Below are 23978 nucleotides of genomic sequence, written 5' to 3'. Positions count from 1 at the left end.
GAAAAGCTTCAGTTAATTATAAGGGAACATGGTTGCATGAGTCTTTATATCTTCATTTCTGACAGGTATCTTTGTTGTCATCTTTTTGGACTGTATCTATTTGGTTACATTTAATAATACCGTATTAAAAAGCTGATGCCCTGGGGGATCTTTGGATGAAAGTATCAGCGTTACTTGTTCTTCAAACATTGGTGTTTAAAAGGCTATTAACCAATTCACTCCAGGATATGAGGTTAGCAAATAAATAGTTATACAGACATGATTTAACAGGTTATATGCATTGCAAGTTAAGTAGAATAAAATCCTGGATTTACATTAATAAGTGTAGGAGATATTAATATACTCAATGTTAATAATGTTTTGAAGTTTAGGCATTGTTTTTCTAAGCCCCTTACATCAGGTATTTTGTTGGAGCAATTTTACCCAAGAATTACCATTCCCTTAGTTTTAATAACACAAAGACAATACAAGAAAATGAAATGAAACTGAAAAATGCTAAAGGATATCTCATTAGGTAGAACAAATGTGTAAGAAACATGTTCCGCTTAATACGTTTAACTCATAGAGTGAAGTTGAAACATTTACTTGTTCTTTTCAGGTTATAACTTCTTTAGGTAAACAAGAAGCTGAAAGAAAGTTCCAAACTCTGCTACATCACCTGTCACACCCTCCATCCTTCACAACTGTCAGAGTGAATACACGTTTAGCCTCAGTAGAACATGTGAAAAATCTGTTACTTGATGAACTTCAGAAGGTTTGTGCAAATTTTTGTCATGTACATAATTACGTTTATGTGATGCTTGTCTTTTTTTTTTTTGTCGTAGTTTCTTAGTGCTGCTGTATCAGAAATACCACAAATGCATGGCTTTAGTGAACAGAGATTTATTTTCTTGCAGTTTGTTGTTGTTAGGTGCGATTAAGTCGATTCCGACTCATAGTGCCCGTACGTACGACAGAAGGAAACACTGCCCCATCTTGCGCCATCCTCAGAATCATCACTGCGCTTAGGCCCATTGTTGCAGCCACTGTGTTAATCCATCTCGTTGATGGTCTTCCTCTCTTTTGCTGACCCTTTACTTTGCCAAGCATGATGTCCTTCTCCAGGGACTGATCCGTCCTGACAACACAGTTTAGGAGACTAGAAATCCAAATTCAATGGCTCTAGGAAAAGGCTCTCTCAGTCTGCTCTGTGGGAAAATCCTTGTCCCTTTTAGTTTCCATTCCTAGGTTCCTTTGTGATCGCCACGTGGCATCAGTCTTTTCCCATTTGTGCTTCTTTCCTTCTGCACCTAATATGCTCTTTTATATCTAAAAAGTGATTGGCTTTTTAGATCAGGCTACTCTGATATGGCCTCATTAACATAACAAAGAAAACCTATTCCCAAATGGGATTCCATCCACCAGGTATGATGTTGTTGTTAGTTGCCATCAAGTAGATTCCAACTCATGTAGCTCCATGTGTTAAACAAAGTAGAACTGCTCCATAGGGTTTTCAAGGCTGTGACCTTTTGGAAGCAGATTCGTGTCTTCCAAGGCATCTCTGGGTGGGCTCCAGTTGCCATCCTTTAGGCTGGTAGTCAAGCATTTAACAGTTTGCACCACCCAGGGACTCCTTCCACAGGTAGAGGAGTTAGGATTTACAATACCTATTGTTGGGGGCAGAAACCCTGGTGGCGTGGTGGTTAAGTGCTATGGCTGCTAACCAAAGGACCGGCAGTTCGAATCCGCCAGGTACTCTTTGGAAACTCCATGGGGCAGTTCTACTCTTTCCTACAAGGTCACTATGAATCAGAATTGACTCGATGGCACTGGGTTTGGGTTTTTTTGGGTTATTGTTGGGGGCCCTGGTGGCGCAGTGGGAAAAGTGCTTGGCTGTTAACCAAAAGGTAGGCAGTTCAAAGCCACCCCACTCCATGGAAGAAAGATGTGTTACTCTGCTTCCATAAAGATTTATAGCCTTGGAAATCCTCTGGGGCAGTTCTACTCTGTCCTATAAGGTCCCTATGTGTCGAAGTCAACTTGACGCCATGGGTTTGGTTTTTGGTATGGTTGGGGGACACAATTCAGTCCATAACAGTGCTCTGTAATTTATGGCATGTTACTTCCATTAAAACCTTATAACTAATGTACAGTGGAATGTGAGAGCCAGAACTTGATGGGACTGCCTTGTTTTTCCGGGTGTTAAAGTTTTTCAACTTTGACAGGTTGCAACCTTACCGCTTTTCTGTTGCTTGTTTTAGTGGAAAGTGTTTTGAGTTTTCCTTCTCTGACAGGTTTCCACTTACACAGGTTCTGGCATTCACAGGTTTTACTGTAATACTGTTCCAACTTTACAAATAGGGAGATTGAGGATTATGAATATTAAATTGTTCAAGATTACATAGTAAGAGGTAATGCTAGAACTTGAACCTGGCACTTCTGATTCTGAATTCACTAAGTTTTAATGAATGGGAAAACCACAAAACCTCTCTGGGCCTTAGTTGCTTTATCATTAAAATGAATGAGAAGAGGTCCTTTGTAACCCTAAAAGTCTGATTTTGTAATAAATATCATATCAAGATTGCAGAATGCAGAGCTAAGATGAATACAAGGGTAGAGAGGTACCCACTGAAAACCTGTAGGATCATATTTTTAATTGACATAGAAAAATAGATGCAGATATCCCTTATTATCTTTAATAAAATTAGGAAATTAGAAAAATATAAAGAATATATTCTTTTTGTTTTTATATTAATTTTACCCAATTTTGTTATTCTATAGAGTATCTTACAGTATTCCAGGGTCATCATTATAAATATCCATTTAAAAATTTTATTGTAGTAAAATACATGTAACATAAAATTTGCCATTTTAACTACTTTTGTGTGTATAATTCAGTGGTATTAATTATACTCACAATGTTGTACAACCATCACCACTATTTTTTCCCAAAATTTTTTCATCTCCCCAGACAGAAACTCTGTACCCATTAAGCACAAACTCCCCATCCCTCCTACCCCCAGCTCCTGGTAACCACTAATCTACTTTCTGTTTCTATGCATTTGCCTGTTCTAGATAAAAGTGTAATCATAAAATATTTGTTCTTTTATCTGACATATTTCACTTAGTATAATGTTTTCAGGGTTCATCCACATCATACCATATATTAGAACTTCGTTCCTTTTTATGACAGAATATTCCATTGTAGCATACACCACATTTTTATTCGTTCATCTGTTGATGGATACTTAGTCATTTCCGTCTTTTGGCTATTGTCAATAACGCTGCATTAAATGTTGGTGCACAAATACCTGTTTGAGTCCCTACTCTCAATTCTTTCAATTCTTTTGGGTATATACCCAAGGGTGGAATATACTCAAGTAGGGCTATATAATAATTCTATATTTAACTTTTTGGAGAAGTGCCGAACTGTTTTCCACAATGGCTGCAACATTGTACATTCCCACCAGCAATGATAAGTGTTCCAATTTCTCCACATCCTTGCCAACACTTCTGTTTTCTTTTTTTTTTTTAAACGGCCACCCTAACGGGTATGAAGTGGTGTGGTATCTTATTGTGTTTTTAATTTGTACTTTCCGAATGACTAATGATGTTGGACATCTTTTTATGTACTTTTTGATCATTTGTATATCTTCTTGAAGAAATGTCTATTCAAGTCCTTTGCTCATTTTTTGATTGTTTTTTTTGTCTTTTTGTTGAATTGAAGGAGTTCTTTATATTCTGGATATTAAACCCTTTTCAGATATATGATTTCCAAATATTTTCTTCCATTCTTTTTTTTTTAGTTTTGAACATTTTTTAAAATTTATTTTATTGCTGAGAATACACACAGGAAAACATGCACCAATTCAACTGTTTCTACATGTACGGTTCAGTAACATCAGTTACAATCTTTGCATTGTGAAACCATTCTCACCCTCCTTTTCTGAGTTGTTCCTCCCTTATTAACATAAGCTCACTGCCCTCTAAGGGTCCTATGTAATCTTTCAAATCGCTGTTATCTCTTTGATCCCATATAGATAGCTCTTAAAATAATGCTCAATGCAGACCTTTTTTACTAGTTAAGCTAAACGATTATTTGGTTTTAAGAAGACTTCAGGGAATATTTTTGGTTTAAGTTTTAAAGATTATCTCAGGACAGTAGTTTCAGGGGTTCATCCATCCTCCATGGTTCCAGAAAGTCTAGGGTACATGAAAATTTGAAATTCTGTTCTGCATTTTTTCCCCTTTTGATCAGAATTCTTATTTAGAATCTTCGATCTAAGTGTTCAGTAAGGGTCACCAGGCATCATCCAGTTCTTCTGGTTTCATGGCAAAGGAGGAAGTTGTTCATGGAGGCAATTAGCCGGACATTGCATATCCTCCTCCTATTCTGACTCTTATTTTTCCTTTGTTACTCCAGGCAGATAGAGACTAATTGCCATGCCTCGGGTGGCTTGGAAGCTTTTAAGACCCCAGACACTACTGAACGAACTAGGATGTAGAACAGAAGCACTAAACATGTTATTAGGCCAATTAATTGGGATGTCCCATGAAACCATGACTTTCAACCTCGAAACCAAGGGACCAAATCCCATGAGGCTCTGGTTGCACATAAGCAGCCTTGGCAGCTACTTTTCTGCTTTTTTTTTTTAATTTGTCACTTGTTGTGAATATATTTATCACACAACTTTTGGCAATTCACCTTTTTACAGGTATACAACTTATTCACAGCAATTACATAACTGGCTGTGCAGCCCTACCCTTAATCAGTGCAATTTTTCTGTCACCGTTAACCTAGCTCTTTCCCCCTCCCTCACACCCCTGGTAACCAACCACTGATAAACTCTGGTCTCTATACATTTGCCTTTTCTTGTCTTTTTATGTAAATGAGGTCATACAGTATTTGTCCTTTTGTGATTGACTCATTTCATTCAGCATGTCTTCAAGCTCCATGCATATTGTAGCGTGTATGAAGACTTCATTTCTTCTACTGGCTGAGCAGTACTCCATTGTATGTATGTACCACATTTTATTCATCCATTCATTCGTTGATGGGCATTTAGGTTGTTTCCACCTTTTGGTTATTGTGAATAGTGCTGCAAGGAACATTGGTGTATGTCTCTGAGTCTCTGCTTTCAAGTCTTTTGGGTGTATACCTAGTAGTAGAACTTCTAGGTCGTATGTTAGTTTTATTTTTAGTTTTTTGAGGAACCGCCACACTATTTTCCACAATGGCTGTACCATTTGGATTTCCACCAGCAATGCATAAGGGTTCCAATTTCCTCACATCCTTGCCAAAATTTTTATTTTCCTTAGCCATCCTAGTGGGAGTGAAATTGTTTCTCACTGTGTTCTCCCATTCTTTAGATTGTATTTTAGCATTCTCAATAACGTCCTTTGGTACACAAAAGTCTTCCGTTCTTTTTTATTTTGATGAAGCCCAGTTTTATCTAGTTTTTCTTTTGTTGCTCGTGTTTTTGGTGTCATATCTAAGAATCCATTGCCAAATACAAGCTCCAAAACAGAGAAGCTTAACCCCTATGTTTTTTTCTAGGAGCCTTATGTTTTAGTTCTTAGGTTGTTGATATATTTTGAGTTAATTTTTGTGTGTGACGTGAGTTATGGGTTCAACTTCATTCTTTTGCATGTGGATATCCAGTTGTCCCTGCACCATTTATTGGGAAGATGAGAATATGTTTTTAAAATAAAACAATACAAAGCATTTTTTGTTCAGCGAATAAAATAGCTTTGGTGTATTACTCTATTCTACAAGTGAAATAGCATTATGAAATGGCATGTTATGAGTTCAAACAGATTTGATTTATCTTGTTTAAGTTGTCTTATTTTTTTGTTTTCAGTAGCTTTTCATTTTGTGTTTCACGAACTTTACACTGAAATTTGCCTCCAAAGAAAGGAAAGATGGAGGAAAACTGATAACCTGAGGGGGTACTTCATAATTGTACATTATAGTTGTTAAATCCCTTACAAAAAGTAACTGGTTGGTATAGCATACCTATTTCTACTCAATTTGTATTTAAATTAAGGGGCAGAGGCAAACATTGTGATTTAAGGGCTATCATTTGTATATTGGAGCCCTGGTGCCACAGTGGTTAAGAGCGCGGCTGCTGACCAATAGGTTGGCAGTTTGAATCCACCAGCCGCTCCTTGGAAACCCTGTAGGGTAGTTTCTGCTCTGTCCTATAGGGCCACTATGAGTTGGAATCAGCAACAGGGTTTTTTTTTTTTTTTTAATTTGTATGTCACAGCCTGTGCTAGTTTATTCTATGTATGGCGTTCAGAAATTTTCAGAAAATTGTCATTGGCATTGATTCATTTATTTTTATTTAATCTAAATACCTCTATGGAGTATTTGTCATACTGTCCTTAGGAACAATGCTATAAATTTCAAGTTTTTTATAGGAGACCACATTATGAGAAGAGCCACATTATCAGAAGAGCATGTAATAATATGAAAATTAATAAGTTGATCATCCCTGGCATACATAGCAGAGACTTGTTCTCAGATAATTCCATGTATTTTTTTTTTTTTCTCTGACAGGTTTACACAGTCCCTGCCATCCAGTCCTCTGTGCGTACATACATATATACGTGTTGCTGTCAAGTTGACTCTAACTCATGACAACCCTACGTTTTATAAAGTAGAACTGCACCATAGGGTTTTCTTGGCTACAGTCTTTATAAAAGTAGCTCACTAGGCCTTTTTTCTGTGGCACCACGGGGTGGGTTTGAATCACCAACCTTTAGGTTAGTAGTCAAGCAAAAACTGTTGGCTACACCTAGGGACTCTTATTCTGCTACGTGGAGTTCCCAGTTATCTCCTGCCTGCATTGTTGATACGCTAGTACATGTTTAACAGCTCATTTGTGGGAGAAAAATAGTCCTGATTGGTAGTGATTGCCAATTGCTAAGGTGTAAATACTCCCACTATGGCTGATTTCAGGCAGCCACCACGACCATGGATTTGGGAAAAGGTTCACACAGTTGGCTGTCATGAGCCTGTGTGAGCTGGCTCTAGCATACCACTGGCTCTGCACCTGTTTCCAGCCTGACAGCTGAGCAAACTGAAAATCCAAAATCTGAAAACAGAACCTCTGTTTCTCTCACCAAAACCGATAGGGCATGTAGTGTTGATAACCCATCCACCAAACCCACTGCCGTCAAGTCCATCCAACTCATAGCGACCCTATTGGACAGAGTAGATAGAGTTTCCAAGGAGCACCTGGTGGATTTGAACTGTCCACCTTTTGGTTAGCAGACGTAGCACTTGACCACTACGCTACCAGGGATTCCAAATAGTATTTAGTCATGTGTAAAATAACTTTCATGTTTACTGTTCTATTCAGAAGCTTTTCTTAAATGATGACTACGTGTGATTCTAATTCAGATATAGGCTTTCAAAGTTATGTCACTTAAGGTAAACATTGTGTTTACAAATCCAGGCAGTAAGCAAGACTGAGCTATGTAAAGAAGTCAGGATACTTCACAATCAAGTTATAGAGAAATCTTGTTGTGTTGAGATCTTTTTTTATTCTTACAGTATCCTATGGGATAAAGTGCAAGTGCCCCAAACCAAACTTGGTGCTCTGGTAGAGAATGATAGTGAAATCTCCATAAATTGAACTTTATCAGATATATTGATTGTTTCGTCTGTATGTTTACACAGCAGTCTAATGGATTAAGTGTGCCTGTTCTTCAGCATCCAGACCTTCAGGATGTCTTACTCATTCCTGTTATTGGACCTAGGTTTGTAACTATTTCATTTTCAAATTATGTCTAAAATTAGAAAAAAAAATTGTCACAGGAGTCTTTTTTACCACTTGGTGATAATTCTAAGTTTCTGCAATGTTAGCACCTTATAGATAAACAGGTGTTCACAGGTTCGTAAATGTTGATTTTTTTACTGTATCGTGGAAAATATTACCGAAAAAGAAAAAAGACTAGACATGGGTCTAAATACCTTGAGAATAGTACATCTGGGGTCCATTTAGTTCAGTGGTTGAATTTTTTTTTACTTTCTGAGAAGCTTCATTTTTTAAATTTTTTACTTGTATTTGTTATAAGGTTTCAATGCCAAATTAAAACTTTTTTTTTTTTTTAGCTACAACAAAGATGCAGACTAATAAACCTTACTTCCATTGTTGATGCTTCTAGAATTTTTTTCTTTAATTCAACAACCGTGTTAACTTACTACATGCCAGGCACTGTCCTACTCGTTTACGTATTAGAAAGACATATGTCTGAAAATTGAAAAAAAAAAAAAAGGCTTTTATATTATTATGGGAGTTCTATTTCTAAGGAACATTTTAAAATCTTTAATTATGGTACAGAGTCCCTGAGTGGTACAAATGGTTAATGCGCTTGGCTATTAATTGAAAGGTTGGTGGTTTGAGTCTACCCGAAGTTACCTTAGAAGAAAGACCTGGTGATTTATCAAAATATCCATATGTATTTAAGACCCCATGGAGCATCGTTCTACTCTGATGCACATGGAGTCACTGCAAGTCAGAATTGACTCACCTGTAACTTTCTTTTTTAATTATGGTATAATTTTTTTAACTCCTAAAATTTATAATAAGTATAAAGATACCTTTTTTATTAAAACTTTAAAGTAATTTAAAGGTTCAACAGTATAGCACTGGTTCAGTAAATTATGGCTTATTCTTTAATGTAGAAGAGCTATATGCACTGATAAGATGTTCGTGATCAATTGTTAAGTGTAAAAGCAAATTGCTGAGCAATATGGGTAAGATAATTACTTTTTGCAATTAAAAAATATATGCAACTGTATGTGTATGGATGGGGCAGTAGAGGTTCAGTGGTAGAATTATCACCTTCCGTGGGAGAGACCCAGAGTCCATTCCTGGCCAGTACACTTCATGCATAGCCACCACCCATCTCTCAGTGGAGGCTTATGATTGACCAGGTGGAAAGGCCTGGTGACCTATTTCCAAAACTCAGCCAGATTAAACTCTGTGGCTCACAGCAGTCCAGTCCGCAACCAATCATGGGGATGGTGCAAGACTGGGCAGCATTTTGTTCCATTATGCAGAGGTCCCCCTGAGGTGGGGGCTAACTCAACGGCAGGTAACAACGACATAGGTATGTACATTTATTTATTTTTATTTTAGAAAAAAGTCTGAAAGATATACTTTACAGTTAACAGTGGTTCATTCATTAGAGGTTGGCTTGGGAGAAAAGGGATGAGGAAGAAGAGGTTTTTACTTACAACAGCTCTGTTTTATTTATTATTTACTATAAACATTTATTATGTATGCAATTAAAAAATTGATTTTATAAGCTCCTTACTCTGTTCAGTTTTTTAGGTGAAGTTTGTGCACAATGAAACGGACAGATCTTGAGTATACAGTTTGCTGAGTTTTGCCTAATGTGTACAACCATGTAGACAAGATATAGAACATTTCCATCACTTCCGAAAATTCTCTCATACTCCCTGCTCACCCATCCCCTCACCCTAACCAGGAAATCACTGTTCTTCTAATTTCTAATATTTATTTAGTTTTCACTCAACCAGTTATTATAGTATATCACACTCTTTAGTCTTTTAAGGTCATGTTTCTTATGAGGATACAAAATTGCATTAGTTTAGGTACAGAATTTCAATTGTCTAGGTCCAAGATTTGTTCATTTCTCATTCTGTTAAATATCCTTTCCTTATTCTTTAGTTTTATTTAATATTTTTAAAAGATAGCATTTAGTTAGGATTTTCTTTCCTTTATAGAGATAAGACAAGTTTGTTATAAAAAATTAGAATTGTATATAAACATGAACGTAATCTTCCATTACATCTCCCATCCCACTTACCAATGCTGTTTCTCTGAGGAATGGATTTGAATTTTTCTGGGTAGTCCCAGTGTGTATACCTGCATACCTGAATGCATTTTTGGAAAACAGATTATATTATATGTATAATGTTCTGCAACTTTGCTCTTCTTTTAATTAAGGGTATATTGTTTTACCTCTTTCCATGATTTTCAATGATTATATTTAGTGCTATTTCATTCTTTTTAATACCTGCGTAGTCATATATTGTGTCCTTTATCTCAATTTTAATTTTTAGTCCTGTGTTAAGAAGCATTTAGTATTTTTTTTTTCTTTTTCAGTTTTTTATTATTAACCGGCAGTGTTGCAGTCACTAGTCTTAAGATATTTCTTTGTGTACTTGTGCAGTCATGTCTGCAGGGTAAATTGCTAAGTCATGGAATTGCTGGTTCAAAGATCTATTCTTTTTTTTTTTTTTTAGTTTGAGGTATATTACCAGATTGTTCTCTTAAAAAATTTTATTAGTTAATGTTCCCAACAATGTATGGGAGATTCTTATTCTTCATTCTTGCCGATACTGGCCATTTTGGTTCTTTAAAAGTATCTAAATGATTTAACTTTAATGGTTTACTATACCTCTTAACTTTTACCTGATTGTAATAATCCTTTTATCCTATGTTGTGTTCTAGACTACTCATTAAAACATTGCTGCTAAGTGCCTTTGAGTCAATTTTGACTCATAGTGACCCCATGTGACAGAGTAGAATGGCCCTACAGGGTTTTCTAGGCTATAATCTTAATGGGAACAGATTGCCAGGTCTTTCCCCCATGGAGCCGCTGGGTGAGTTTGAACTACCAATTTTTTGGTTAGCAGCCAACTGCTTAACTGTTACAGCACCCGGACTCCTTGTTAGTGAACTATAAATACAAACGATGAGTTACTGCAGGAAAGTATTCAAAAATCATTTAGAATTATTGATCCACATACCTGTCATTAGTTCGTAAAAGGAGCACATCATTAATTTCTAAGACATTCCCGGGTTATAAAATTGACAAGAGGCTTACTTTGCTTTTTAAACTCATCATGACTGTTAGTATCTATTGACTTTCCACTATACAAAATGAGGATATTCGCACACTTAAATTTCCTCCGTGGTCCTCACCAGCCAATTTTTATTTACTGTGTTAGTTATTTAACACTGTAAAGATTTAATAAAACATTAATATTCTGAGCATAATTCAGATGGAGTTAGTGCTTACTTTTAATCCTTCATGGTACAGTTTATTTCTGAGTTCTTTATCTTGATTAATCTCTTCGTTGATGACTATAGTCATTTAGCAGGTCCACAGCACTCCTTGTCCTACCCCAAAGTTCATCCCATACGTGCTGTATTCACTTTCTTTCATGCATAGCTCGTCCTAAATTGACCTGGTAATTGGGATAGCCACCATTGCTAATTGCCTTTATCCAAAGGAAAGAAATGAATCACTCTTGTCTTTATGACTGAAGGTAGTTCTGCAACTTGGAATCAAGTGCCAGCTGAAGTTAGGCTTCTGCCATTCTAGGAAACTGGGAGGTAAGGGTGCTGTCTTCTTTGATTGATTACATTTCAAAGAGATGGCTCCCAGGTCTTATTTAGCCTTTAAAATTATCCACATACATGTCATAGATGTGGAGAAAGAACTTAGAAGTTTTCTGAAGTAGATGCTCTAAGAAAAGGGAGGAAGAAAGTCTCCCCACCCACCTCACCCCCCCTTTTTTTTTTCCAACAGGGAGACTTAAACCTCTGGGTGGCACAATTTGTGCTTGACTATTAACCTAAAGGTTGGTGGTTCAAATACCCAGTGATGCTGCAGAAGAAAGACCTGGCAATCTGTTTCTGTAAAGATTACAGCCAAGAAAACCCTATGGAGTAGTGCTACTGTGTAACATATAGGGCTGTCGTGAGTTGGAATCAACTCAGTGGCAAAAGGTTTGACTTGTTATTTTTTCCTTTCTTCTAATTTGTTTTAACCCTTTTAGTATGTCCACACATGACTTTGAAAGCTTCCTGAATATTGATTTCGGGTTTACACATAAATTTTAGCAAATAAGCAAATTCACAGATATGAAATCTGAGTAATGAGGATTGATTTTTATCTTCAATTCTGTTTGAATATCAATGGGATTCTTATTCGTCGAACTCCAGAAACTTGGCCAGGATGTAGCTCGGTTTTGATTATTTTCCCTCAGTTTTTACTGAAAAACAGTATAACTTTTTAATCACTAGATACATGTCTTAGGAATTATTTCTTTGAATATTTTTTCTGTTAAATTTTCTGTATTCTGTATCATAAGGACACCAGTACTTTGTGTGTTGAATTTCCAGTGTAGCTACTACCTGTGTTGGGGGCCCCAGGACCACCCTCAGATTTTGTGCTTTGCTAGAGTGTACTCATAGGACTCAGCATGTAGTCATACTCCTGGTTAAGATTTATTATATTGACAGGGTGCTGTTAGCTGCCATGAAATGGCCCCAGACTCATAGTGACCCCTGCACGATAGAACGAATCTTTGCCCAATTCTGCACCATCCTTGTGAATGGTTGCAGATCGGACTGTTGTGATCCGTAGAGTTTTCACTGGCTGATTTTTGAAAGTAGATCACTAGGTCTTTCTTCCTAGTCCACTTAAGTCTAGAAGCTCTGATGAAACCTGTTCAGTATGATAGCAACGTGTGAGCTTCCAGTGACAGGATGAATGGTGGCTATGCATGAGGTACATTGGCCAGAAATTGAACTAGGGTCTCTCTTGTGGAAGGTGATAATTCTACTCTTGAACCAGCACGATCCCACATTAATAAGATAGAAGAGCAAAATCAGTGAACCCAAAGCCTCATGGGACAAAGTCTGGAGGAAACGAGGCACAAGCTTCCAAGAGGCCTCTCCCAGTGGAGTCGCACAGGACCCACTTAATTCCTCCAGCAGTGGATCGTGGCAGTGTGAAGTAGTTGTCCATCAGGGAAACTTGTGAGAGACTCAGTGCCCAGAGTTTTTATTGGGGGTAGGTCATGTAGATACCCTCTTTCTACATGTACCAAAATTCCGGATTCCCAGAAGGAAAGTAGGCATTCAGCATAAACCATATTGTTTGTGTTACCAAAATTTAAGTCCCACCCAGTGCGGCTTTGAGTCAATGGAAGTGAGGAGTGGCTAGGAAATAGGGCGTTTATTCCAAGTGCGCAGGCAAGGAGCAAGGAGGTGTATTCCTCAAATCAAGTTCTCCAAAGAAAGGGAGGCAGAACCTTTTATACCATCCTTCACAAGGCAGTACATGCAAACATCGTGGACTACATAGGTTATCATGCTGTGCAGGTGCAATAAGAAAAATTGGATTTTTTTTCTTTTAGTATGTATAGAAAATGGCAGATAAGCTCCACCTGGGGTGGGATCTTAATATTCAAGTTAGGTCTTAATGAGGCTTAGGTTACTTTAGAACGCTTTTGAAGCTAACCCAACCCAGCTAGTAAACTGATTTTGACTGGATCTTGTTTTTCTCTAGCTTCTTATTCCCCTTGTTGTCTATTGGGAAGTGTTGGAAGGGGTTTTAGCTGAGAAGCTGACTCAGATCTTCTATATCATTTATACAAACACTGTAGGCACCATGAGTCACTCCTGTTATTTAGAGAAAGTTCTATATCAGTGTTCGGAACTGTTAATCGGGCAAGTTTCCAGACAACTACTGAGGGCCAACCTTGCAGGCAGGCCTTTCTAAGAATCATAGTCTCAGGTCTGATATGTTAAGTCTTCTGCATACTAGTATCCTTTTTTTAATAATTTTTTTTGTGTGTGTTTTTGTTCTGCATTCTGTGTTTTGTTCTTAAGCCTCTCTTAGTCGTAAACACCGTTTCAGAAGTGCCAGGTTTAAGTATAAATGAAGTGCCTTTGGAGCATAGAAGAGCAAGGACTGAGTGCAAGGAAACTGATAAGAGGTTTTCTCCAAGCAGATGTTTCAGTTTAGCCAATTTGAGTAGGAACTGGGCTAATGAGGAGGTACGGTGGGCATGGGTGCACTAGGGGGTTATGTTTGGCTGTTGAACAGACTTTCAGAGAGTTGGTGAAAGATGAGGCAGAAGAAGTTGGGCGAGGCAAGCTATGAAGTGTAAGGGATATTTTATTAAGGATTGTTTCCTTTTTTGCACAGAATGTAGGAGCTAAATATTTTTTTATTAGAGTCATGATCAGATTTGTCTTTTAGAAATGTAATACTGGTAGTAGCATAAAGCCATGTTTTCCGAAATGCAGGCAGATAGTGATCCATTAGTGGATTGTGAAATCAATTTAATGGGTTTTTATGAGCATTTCTTAAAAGAAAGACATATTTTATTATAGATCATTTTGCATTACACGTAATAAAGGTATTGTCTCATGAAATATTACAAGTATAAGTGTATAATATATACACACATGCACACACCCACACACGTACATATACCTATATGTGTATAGAATTGTGATATTAAGTGTATTTCTTACATTGAGGTTACAGTAAAAAAGAAAAATTTGAAAAAAAATTTTCAAAAGAAGAATTGCAAAGTTGGAGACATTTAGAGTCTTTCATTTCTAAGAATATGGTGAGCTGGTCAACCTAAAAGTATTTCTGCTACATACACCTGTGAATGCTAAGTAAAAAATAACAATATAGGCCATAAAATGCATAGTTGAGTGATTAAGAATATAAGTGAAGTATTCAGGGGTTAGGAATGAAAAGTAAGTGAAAACAGAAGTGAGCCTGGGAGCTTATATTGGGGAAATGGGGGTGGAAGTGGTTGGTCTCCTAATAGAGGCTTTGCTTTTAACCACGGGGTGTTAATGTGAGGGCCAAGGGGCAAGAAACACCCAGCAGTCAGTGCAAGGCATTAATTAGAAAGTGAATCTCTCTTGCCTTAAGGTTTGCGTGGGGCGGGGGGTGGAATATATTTCTTTTGAAAATGTAGAACTATGGGTCCTTGCCTTAAAGGTGTAGAATTTAAATTCATACTACCCAAGTGATCTTGGAACCTGCAAACTGGGAAAGTAACGTAAAAATTAGGTTCCAAATCAGTTCCTGAGGTGCTTGGCAGAAGGCAAGCAAAACTACTGTGGAGTGGCACAGTTCAATCCAAGCCACACACTCTCCCCGTAGGTAAAAGCTACACAAGCAATCGAACCATCATGAGTGTGAATCATCAGTATATACAACAAACTGCAGGATTAGATTTCCCCCAAAACTTCAGCAAATAGAGCTATCTGATAAAAAAATAAAAAATAAATTTTTTTTTTTTGATAGAGACTATAAAAATCTATTCACTTAAAAAAAAAAAAAAAGGCGCCCCGGGTGATTTTAACCTGCACCTGGGTTTGGAAACCATGCCTTAGGGAATTCCTTCCTTCACAGGAGCAGTTGCAGCCCAGGTGCAAGGAGCAGCTTGCTGACCCAGCACCTAACAATCTCTGTGTTCTTGTAACTTAACTACCCTCCCCTAGTACCGTTACAAGTGGTTTACAATGACACTGGCAAAACTCCGTCCCAATAAACAAAAACAAAATTATAGAATTACAGTCTGTGGTGGTAATTACTTTTGTGTGTGCCTTTTTAGCCGTGGTCTTATAACTCTCACCCTGGTGATTGTGTGATAGGGTAATTGTGCCTGCCAGGGGAATTGGTCAGTTTTGCCTTAAAAGAGCCAATTACAGAGCAGAGAGGAGGAGCCCACCACCACAAAGGAAGGAGAGACACGGGAGCAGGAGGAGGCTTGGTTGTCTTACTTGCCCACGGGGAGAGAAAGCTGAGTGCTTTGGGCAGAGACTTGAGAGCCAGGGAGAGGCATGCCTGCCAGCACAGCTGGAGAGAGGCTGCCCTGAAGGAAGAACTGTATCCTGAGTGTTCTTGAGCTGAATTGTAACTGGCACTTCCCTAATAAACCCCATAATTGTTAGTATGGTCTGTGAGTTCTTTGTGGCCGTTGCAATGAGTTATCGAACCCAGCAGAGAATTAGAGAGTGCTGTGTGTAGAATGGTTGGTGTCAGAATTAGTAAAGTTGGTGGAGAGAGGAGGCTTGTCTGGCTTCCATCTCATGGAAGTCAGCCTTGCGCTGTTGATCTTGGTTCTCTTTCCCCCTTATGGGGTCGGAGGAGGTCAGACAGTGTTCCCAAGATGTTTTTACACAGTTTTTAGCATCTTTCAGTAAATTCCATTGCAGTTTGGGTGCAATTGTTCAGATTTTTTGTATGGACTAAACCATGTCTGCACCTCCAATTTAAGACTGGACATGCATATTCAATACAAAACATGAAATAAAATACGTTGGGGGACAGCCCCAGCAAGGAAAGACGCTCACTGTGCGTCCTGGCGGATAATTCGAAGAACTGACACGTAGCCACTTCCAGATTCATGAGTTTATTCAAGGAAAGTTACTGACACGGGCAAGCAGCTGCTCTCCAGTGGCGGCCAGCTAGAGTATTTTCGATAACCACCTAGCAAGGGACCCAGGCTTATATACCATTCTAGCTGGGACCAAGGCTCACTGTTTTCTGCAACATCCTTGGGCAGTCAGTGTTCCCAGGGACTTCATGTCCAGGCCCAGATGTTTTCCTTCTTGTTGCTAAGGTATTCCTCGGCCTTGGCCGCTGGCCCAGTCATGCCACTCCCGGCCTTGTACCTTAACCTGAGTCCGTCCCGAATTCATCCCCAGCATGCTTCAGGGAAGAGCAAAGCTGACTCCATCAGCGAGGGGATGCGTATAGCTGAATAGCATTACCCTATACCCTATAGTAATCATTATGTTCTAAAATGTATACAATTACATATTAAAAAAAAAAAAAAAAAAACTTCATAGTCAACTTTAAATCAACAATAAAATCTATTGCACTAAAAAAATTAATTTGCTTAAAATGATTAAAAACAAAAGAGGGAAACTAAATCTTAAAAGGCAGGAATGCTAAGAGGAAATAAAAGAATTAAAAAAAGAACCAAATAAAACTTCTAGAAATGAAAATATCTTTGAAACTAAAAACTCATTCCATGAGTTAAATTGCAGATTAGACCTAACTAAAGAGAGAACATTTGAACTAGCAGATGGCTCATAAGAGATTATCTAGAATGCAGCAGAGCTAGATAAAGAATTGAAAAGATGGAAGTGAAATTGAGTCATGGAAAACAGAATGAAAAGGCACCTGGTGTTTCTATTGAGTCTCAGAAGTAAAGAATAGAAATGATGGGGAAAAGACAATATTAAAAAATGTAGTGATGGAAATTTTACAGAATTGATGAATGATTTAAGAGGCACAATGAAACCTGAAGCCAAAAGTAAAAAATCCATGTCTAGGTACTTCCCAGTGAAAGTGCAGAGCACCAGTGACATAAAGAAGATCTAAAAGCAACCAAAGGTAAAAGACAGGAAGTTATTTCAGCAGTCAAGAGATGATGTGGATCTGATGTGTGTGGGTGCGGTGGGGAACAGGTCTAGAAGACCTACCAGAGAACGAGAGGTGGCATGTTTTTATGATTCAGTGAACGTGAAGGCCCAGGAAGAAGGGGTTCAAGATAATGCTGAGGTTTCTAGTCTGGTTATCCAGGCAGATGATGATACCATTGCTCAAGATTGGAAACAGGAGGATGAAAAGATTTGGGGTGGTGCCAAGGATTTAAGGAGCAGTTGAGAGGAAAATAAAGGACTTGCCGAGTTTGCAGTAACTGTGGGACATCTCTGGATAGCTACCTGGCAGGCAATTTCAGAGTCTAGAAGGCTAAATGTTACAATTTTGTAATTGATGATTGAAGTCATGAGATTGCTAAGGGACAGAATGCAAGGTGTAAAGAAACAGCCTGTTTTGGAACCTGGGGGAAGTGAGCCTCTTTAAGTTATGGAGTTGTTGTTAGCTGCTAGTGGTGGCTGCGTATGAGGTACATTGGCCAGGAATCAACCAGGGTTTCCCACATGGAAGGGGGGAGTTCTACCAGTGAACCACCAGTGACCCTTCTTTAAGAAGTAATCGAAGAAAATGAGCAATGAGAATGTATGGGACTAGGGAGGAGTAGTATAAAGCTGAGAAGTTAAGTGATTTTTGTTGTTGTTGTTGAATATACACAACAAAACATTTACCAATCCAGCAGTTTCTACAAGAAGTATAATTCAGTGACATTGATTATATTCCTCAAGTTGTGTGACCATTCTCACTCTTCTTTTTCAAATTATTCCCCCCATTAACATAAACTTACTGCCCCCTAAGCTTCTTATCTATTTTTTTGAGTTGTCAATTTGATCCCATATAGATGGTTCTTTAATAGAGCACAATGCTCAAGGAAGAGAGTCTTTATTAAGCTAAACTATTGTTTGGTTTAAAGAAGACTTCAGGCGGTATTTTTGACTTAAAGTTTAAAGATTATCTCAAGGCAATAATTTTCTGGATTCATCCAGCCTCAGTGGCTCCAGAAAATCAGGATTCCATGAGAATTTGAAACTCTGTTCTGCATTTTTCCCCTTTTGTTCAGAATTTTTCTATACAATCTTTGATCAAAACTTTCAGTAATGATAGCCAGGCACCATCCAGTTCTTCTGGTCTCATGGCAGAATAGGCAGTTGTTCATGGAAGCAGTTAGCCACAGTTTCCATTTTCTCCTCCTTTTCCCGACTCTGCTTCTTCCTCTGTTGCTCCAGGTGAACAGAGACCAATTGAACCTTAGATGGCTGCTTGTAAGCTTTTAAGACCCAAGGCACTACACCATGAACTAGGAGGTAGAACCCCGAAACCTGTTCCTGTTGAGTCAATTCTGATTCATAACCACCCTAAAAATGATATTAGGCCAATTAACTGGGATGTCCCATGAAACTATGACCTTAAATTTCCAAACCAAGAAACCATATCCTGTGAGGTATTTGGTTGCACATAAGCAGCCTCAGCAGCTCTTCTTTGTTGTTATTGTAGAAATATATATTGCACATCATTTACCAATTCGGCGTTTTACAGGTATCCAACAGTAACATCAATTACGATTGGCTGTGCAACCATTGCCTGTAATTAATATGACTTTTCCATCACCATAAACAAAAACTCAGTGCTCCATAGGCAATAAGTCTTTCTTTGTCCCTTCCTCCTGCCCGTGATAGCCACTAATAAACTTTGGTCCTTATACATTTGCCTGTTCTTGTCTTTTTATAGAAATGAGGTCATATAAAATTTGCCCTTTTTTGATGGACTTCTTTCATTCAGCATAATGTCTTCAAGCTCCATCCATGTTGTAGCATATATCAGGACTTCATTTCTCTTTCTGGCAGAGTAGTGTTCCATTGTATGTATGTACCACATTTCTGTTTATCCATTCATCCTTTCATGGGCATTTAGGGTGTTTATACCTTTCGTTAAGTGTTATTTGATAACTTGGGCCAGATTTTAATTGAGGAATGAAAGGGAGGTGAGAAATTGAAGGAAGCAAGACACTCAAAAAAGTTGGACAGCAAAGAAAAAAAAAATTTATCTTCATTGTTGATGTAGTTTAAAATAGTCATAATTTACCATGCAATAATCTATCACTTTAGACATTTCTTGTATGTTTAGAAATTTCTTGTTCTTAAATGTGCACCTGTTTTAGTCTTTGGAAATAGGAACTTTCTCTGTTCCTCTTCTCTCCTAATGCTGTTATGAACACAATAATGCTTGTTAAATGATGTATTAAGTAAGCGATTTTTGGTGCCACTTTATTGCCTTCCACTAGATGGACCTCTTTCTATTTTTTTCTTTTTTCTTGTGCCCATCTCCCTCCCCCCCAAACTAATTCTCTATTTTTATCCCTCTTTATTAGCTTTCTTTTTCTAACTTATTCCTTAGTGGTTTATCTCAGGACAGTTAAGATTAAAGTGTTATTTCTTTAGGGTTTAGATTAAAACGTTGAGAAGAAGGTTACTAAGCTTTGGAGATATATTACTCTGTTAAATTTCTCTTATCTTACCTCTCTAGGAAGAATATAAAAAAACAACAGTGTGAGGCTATTGTTGGAGCCCAGTGTGGCAACGCAGTGTTAAGAGGAGCCCATGTCTACGTTCCAGGAATTGTTTCAGCTTCAAAATGTAAGTATAGTGTTTTGATTTCTCTGAAAAAAAAAAAAGGGGGCTCTAAAATTTATTGTCTTTATCCAGTTGAATTATCATTCAGGATGTTTCAGATTTACTTTTCTCAGGTATTGTCAAGTTTTACCTTTAGTGTAGCCAGGCAGGGTTTTGTCTAATATGGACTAAAATATTCAGCATTATGTAAGGTTTTCTGGCAGTTTTTTACTGTCCATATAAGAGTGTGTTGGTGTTTATTTAGGGGATCTTTACTGATAAATAGAGAGGGTGGAGTCCTGGTGGCACAGTGCTTAAGAGCTTGACTGCTAGCCAAAAGGTCGGTGGTTGAAACCACCAGCCTCAGGAGAAAGATAGCGCAGTCTGCTTCCATAAAGATTACAGCCTTAGTAAACCCTATGGGGCAGTTCTGCTCTGACCTATAGAGTTGCTATGCATTGGAATTGACTTGATGGTAATGGGTTTGGTTTTTGGTTTTAAAATATCAAAGAGATTTCATTTTGTACTCTTCACTCCATTATTCTAAAACCTCAGAACTACTGTTAATCATTTGTGAGGGTAACACTCAAAACCTGGAATCTTAACATTGGGATGAAACCTAGTATTCTTAATTTATTTACCCAGTTGATAGCATATTATATAAGCTTAATAAGTTAGGTACTGTTGGTTCAGTGGTACCTTATTGTACTTAAAATCAAGAAATGTAAGTGTAGACCTATTAGTAAATTATTTAATCTCTGGGCCTTAATTACCTTGTCTGTGAAATAAATAATTTGGTCAATGTCAGGATTTGGCAAACTACTGCCTGCTAGTAGTCTGGCCCATGGTCTATTTTTGTATGACATGCAAGTCAAGATTTTTTTTTTTTTTAAGAAGCTGTAAAACAAATACAAAGAAGAATATGCAATAGAGACATTAACATGGCCCACGAAGTCTAAAATATTTACTGGCCCTTTATAAAACAAATTTTATTGACCCTTCATCAGCATATTTTAACAGTCCTTCTAACTCTAGCTAATAGGCTGCTTACTTCTATTTGTTAGGTTAATGGGCTCAACACATTCATAATAGGTTAGATTTTAAAATGTTTGTTGGAAGAGAATACAGTTTCCCATTTATTAATGTCACTGGAATTTGTTACTGAAAACAGTTTATAGAGATGATAAAAACTAGATTTAATCAGTCATAAATCAACTGTATGTTATATAATTTCAAGATATTCTAAGTTTACACACAAAAAATATGTTCTAAGTTTATACACATAAAAAATAATGTATGTGTGTGTACCTACATGTATATGAACAATGAATGTGTTCATTATTAAAATTTCTGCCTTAATAGTAATATAACTACAAAACTACAAAGAAATACCAATAGGGTTTTGGAATTTAAGAATATTTATTAGAGAGATTTTAATGGACATTTTTGAGGACTCTTTGAAGGAAATGTAGAACTTTGAGGATTGAGTCAAAATATCAAGATTTGTATGGAATCTTTTAGGGAATGTTAGATTTGGGAAAGATAAGTAGAAGATATTTATTTTCTGCTCAGCTGAAGACTTTTGTTTGAGGTAGTATGGTTTGAAGTCTATTCTATTTGATTTCCCTAAAAAAAATTCCTCAATTAGATTTATTTTTAGGGAAAATTTAAAGGTAAAAGATCAGATTTTCTGTTAAGAATTATTTAGAATAGTGAACTACTTCATACCTTCTATTGCTACCGCTACAGGTTCCTAGTCTAGCTTAGAGAATTTTCACTGTCAAATTCTTTCACAAAGTATAGATTCTCATCAAATTCACACCAAAATGTAGTCCAGTGTAATCTAATTTTGTTCTTTCTCTAGTTATGAAAGCTGGAGATGTTATTTCTGTATACTCTGATATTAAAGGAAAATGTAAGAAAGGAGCCAAAGAATTTGATGGAACAAAAGTGTTTCTTGGAAATGGAATTTCTGAATTAAGCCGCAAAGAACTCTTCAGTGGGCTACCTGAACTAAAGTATGTCATCAGGTGTTGTATGAGGGAAAACAAGCATCCTTTTTGTGGTTCAAAGAAAATTGAAAACAATTTTAAGAATGTATCTAGTTGCATTATACAAATAACATTTTTTGGTATAAATTCAACTGGTAAGAAATTATTTAGCTTGTGTTTCCATGATTTTTGGAAAAAAATGTTTTTAGGTGAAAGAGAGAAAGTGGTCAGATTGAAGAGCTCAAGTAAGCAAACAGTCATACTGTAATTGTTAAATAATTTTACTTGGCCTTTTGAATTGTGTTGAATATTTTTATATCTTTGAATAATACTATTTATAGAATATCTTCATAGAGAGTGAATTCGATGACCTCTCCAGATCTTTTCTAACGTTCTGATAATGTGAAAGGAAAACCTTGTGATAGTAATATAAATTAACAATAAAAATTTAAAAAAATGAAAAACATATTTTACCAGAACAACAAACTCCCTGAATATTTATAGTTAAAAATGTGCATTTGCATTTGTTCAAACTGAATTAAATTATAGTTAGTTCTTAATCTCTGATCGCTAGTGCATCTAAATAAACTGAACCCATGGGCCATCCATGCTTTTATTTACTTAGATCTTCCATCCTGTTTTAGGAGTTCTTTTGGACAGCTCCATTACTCCAGAGCTGGCTGCTAACATAGACCTGCTGAAAGCTGTGAGTTTATCCTTCTAGGACTGGACCACATCCTTGATTCCTAGAACAGTGTTTCATGTTGCAGCAATTTGGATTTACAGTTAAAATTAATTATTTTTGAAGAAACAGACTATTGGATTCCCCAGATCTAGCAGTACTTTCCAAATAGCCGAAACAAGGAGCCCTGGTGGTGCAATGGCTAAGCACTCAGCTACTAACCAAAAGGTTGGCAGTTCGAACCCATCCTGTGGCTCCGTGAGAAAAATACCTGGAGGTCTGCACCCATAAAGATCACAGCCTAGAATACCCTATGGGGCAGTTCTGCTCTGTTGCAGGAGGTCATTCTGAGTCGAAATTGACAACACCCCCTAACAATAGGCTTTATGAATGCAAAGATCGTATATATGCGTATGTTGTGTTTATCTTTTATTTGTGCATCTGCAACAGAAAATTGCTATTTTGACTGCCTTCTCTAGTTCATTGTTAGTGGGTCACTCTTTATCCTGTTGTCTTACTTAATATGGTAGTGCCATTTACTGTGCCATGGCAGACATTTCTAAATAATGCCTTCTTTGTTGATGGGAGTAGGAGGCAGCCTTCTTTAAAAAAAAAAAATACTGGTTTTAACTCATTTTATTCAGTTGTTCTACTGTGATTGCAGTCTCTTTCTATGTTAGAAAAAGCATGTGTCCGTAACAAAGAAATAATATTGTATACATGCTGATGCTTACTTATATTCTTTTCAGAATTTAAAACCAGCTCTATTAATGGTTTATTTAATTAGGGAACTTGCGCCTTTTGGTTTTTTGAATTCCAGGTGGATTGAATCATTCAAAGACTCATAGAGGTAGATTAATTTACTAACAATCTGTTATATAAGATCTTATACAGTATTACATAGAGATATCACATCACTACAAAAAAGCACATATGATCCCATACCTGAACAATAATTGGCTTAAATTATCTTTCTTATGTTAAGTTAAATACTGTATAGATGGACTCACTGGTGCCAGTAGACATGGTCAGAAGAGAATAGTCAAAGGGAGACCAGAACTTAGAGCGCTAGGTCGAACCTGTTGCTGTCGAGTCGATTCTGACTCATAGTGACCCTATAGGACAGGGTAGAACTGACTGACCCATAGGGTTTCCAAGGAGCGCCTGGTGGATTCGAACTGCCGACCTTTTGGTTAGCAGCCATAGCTCTTAACCACTACGCCACTAGGTAGGACAAATTAAATGTTAAAGTTTCAGTCTTTTTCAAAGGACTGCGAACCTGCAAGTCAGAAAACCATTTAAATTATGAGGGAATGGTCAAGTCTTGGAATTCAGGGCATTCGGTAATGGGTCTAGACTCTGAGAGGTGAAATATCGATCAATGTAAAAGCACCAGGTGTCTCAACAAAGGACTGACTTTTGAATATGAGGCTGTGACATTTCAGAAGTCTCCTTTTTGGG

At 37.3% G+C, this 23978-nt stretch overlaps 1 protein-coding gene across 2 annotated transcripts in view; it reads left to right on the top strand.

Annotated features, from left to right (window-relative positions):
* The window catches only part of NSUN6 (NOP2/Sun RNA methyltransferase 6), a 61065-nt gene that overhangs the window by 1999 nt on the left and 35088 nt on the right, over positions 1 to 23978 (top strand). The window contains exons 2-5 of one of the 2 annotated variants that reach the window (XM_003410559.4): positions 599 to 754; positions 7667 to 7746; positions 19759 to 19868; positions 21709 to 21862. In XM_003410559.4, the coding sequence (XP_003410607.1) occupies positions 599 to 754; positions 7667 to 7746; positions 19759 to 19868; positions 21709 to 21862 (500 nt within the window). Of the gene's footprint in view, positions 1 to 598; positions 755 to 7666; positions 7747 to 11561; positions 11757 to 19758; positions 19869 to 21708; positions 21863 to 23978 lie in introns of those variants that run through there. The other variant, XM_023548886.2, reaches the window with a different exon arrangement.

Source organism: Loxodonta africana, chromosome 4, assembly GCF_030014295.1.
Source record: "Loxodonta africana isolate mLoxAfr1 chromosome 4, mLoxAfr1.hap2, whole genome shotgun sequence".
Lineage (NCBI taxonomy): Eukaryota > Metazoa > Chordata > Mammalia > Proboscidea > Elephantidae > Loxodonta > Loxodonta africana.
Note: the sequence above shows the minus strand (reverse complement) of the source record. Positions and strands in the feature narration are given on the sequence as shown.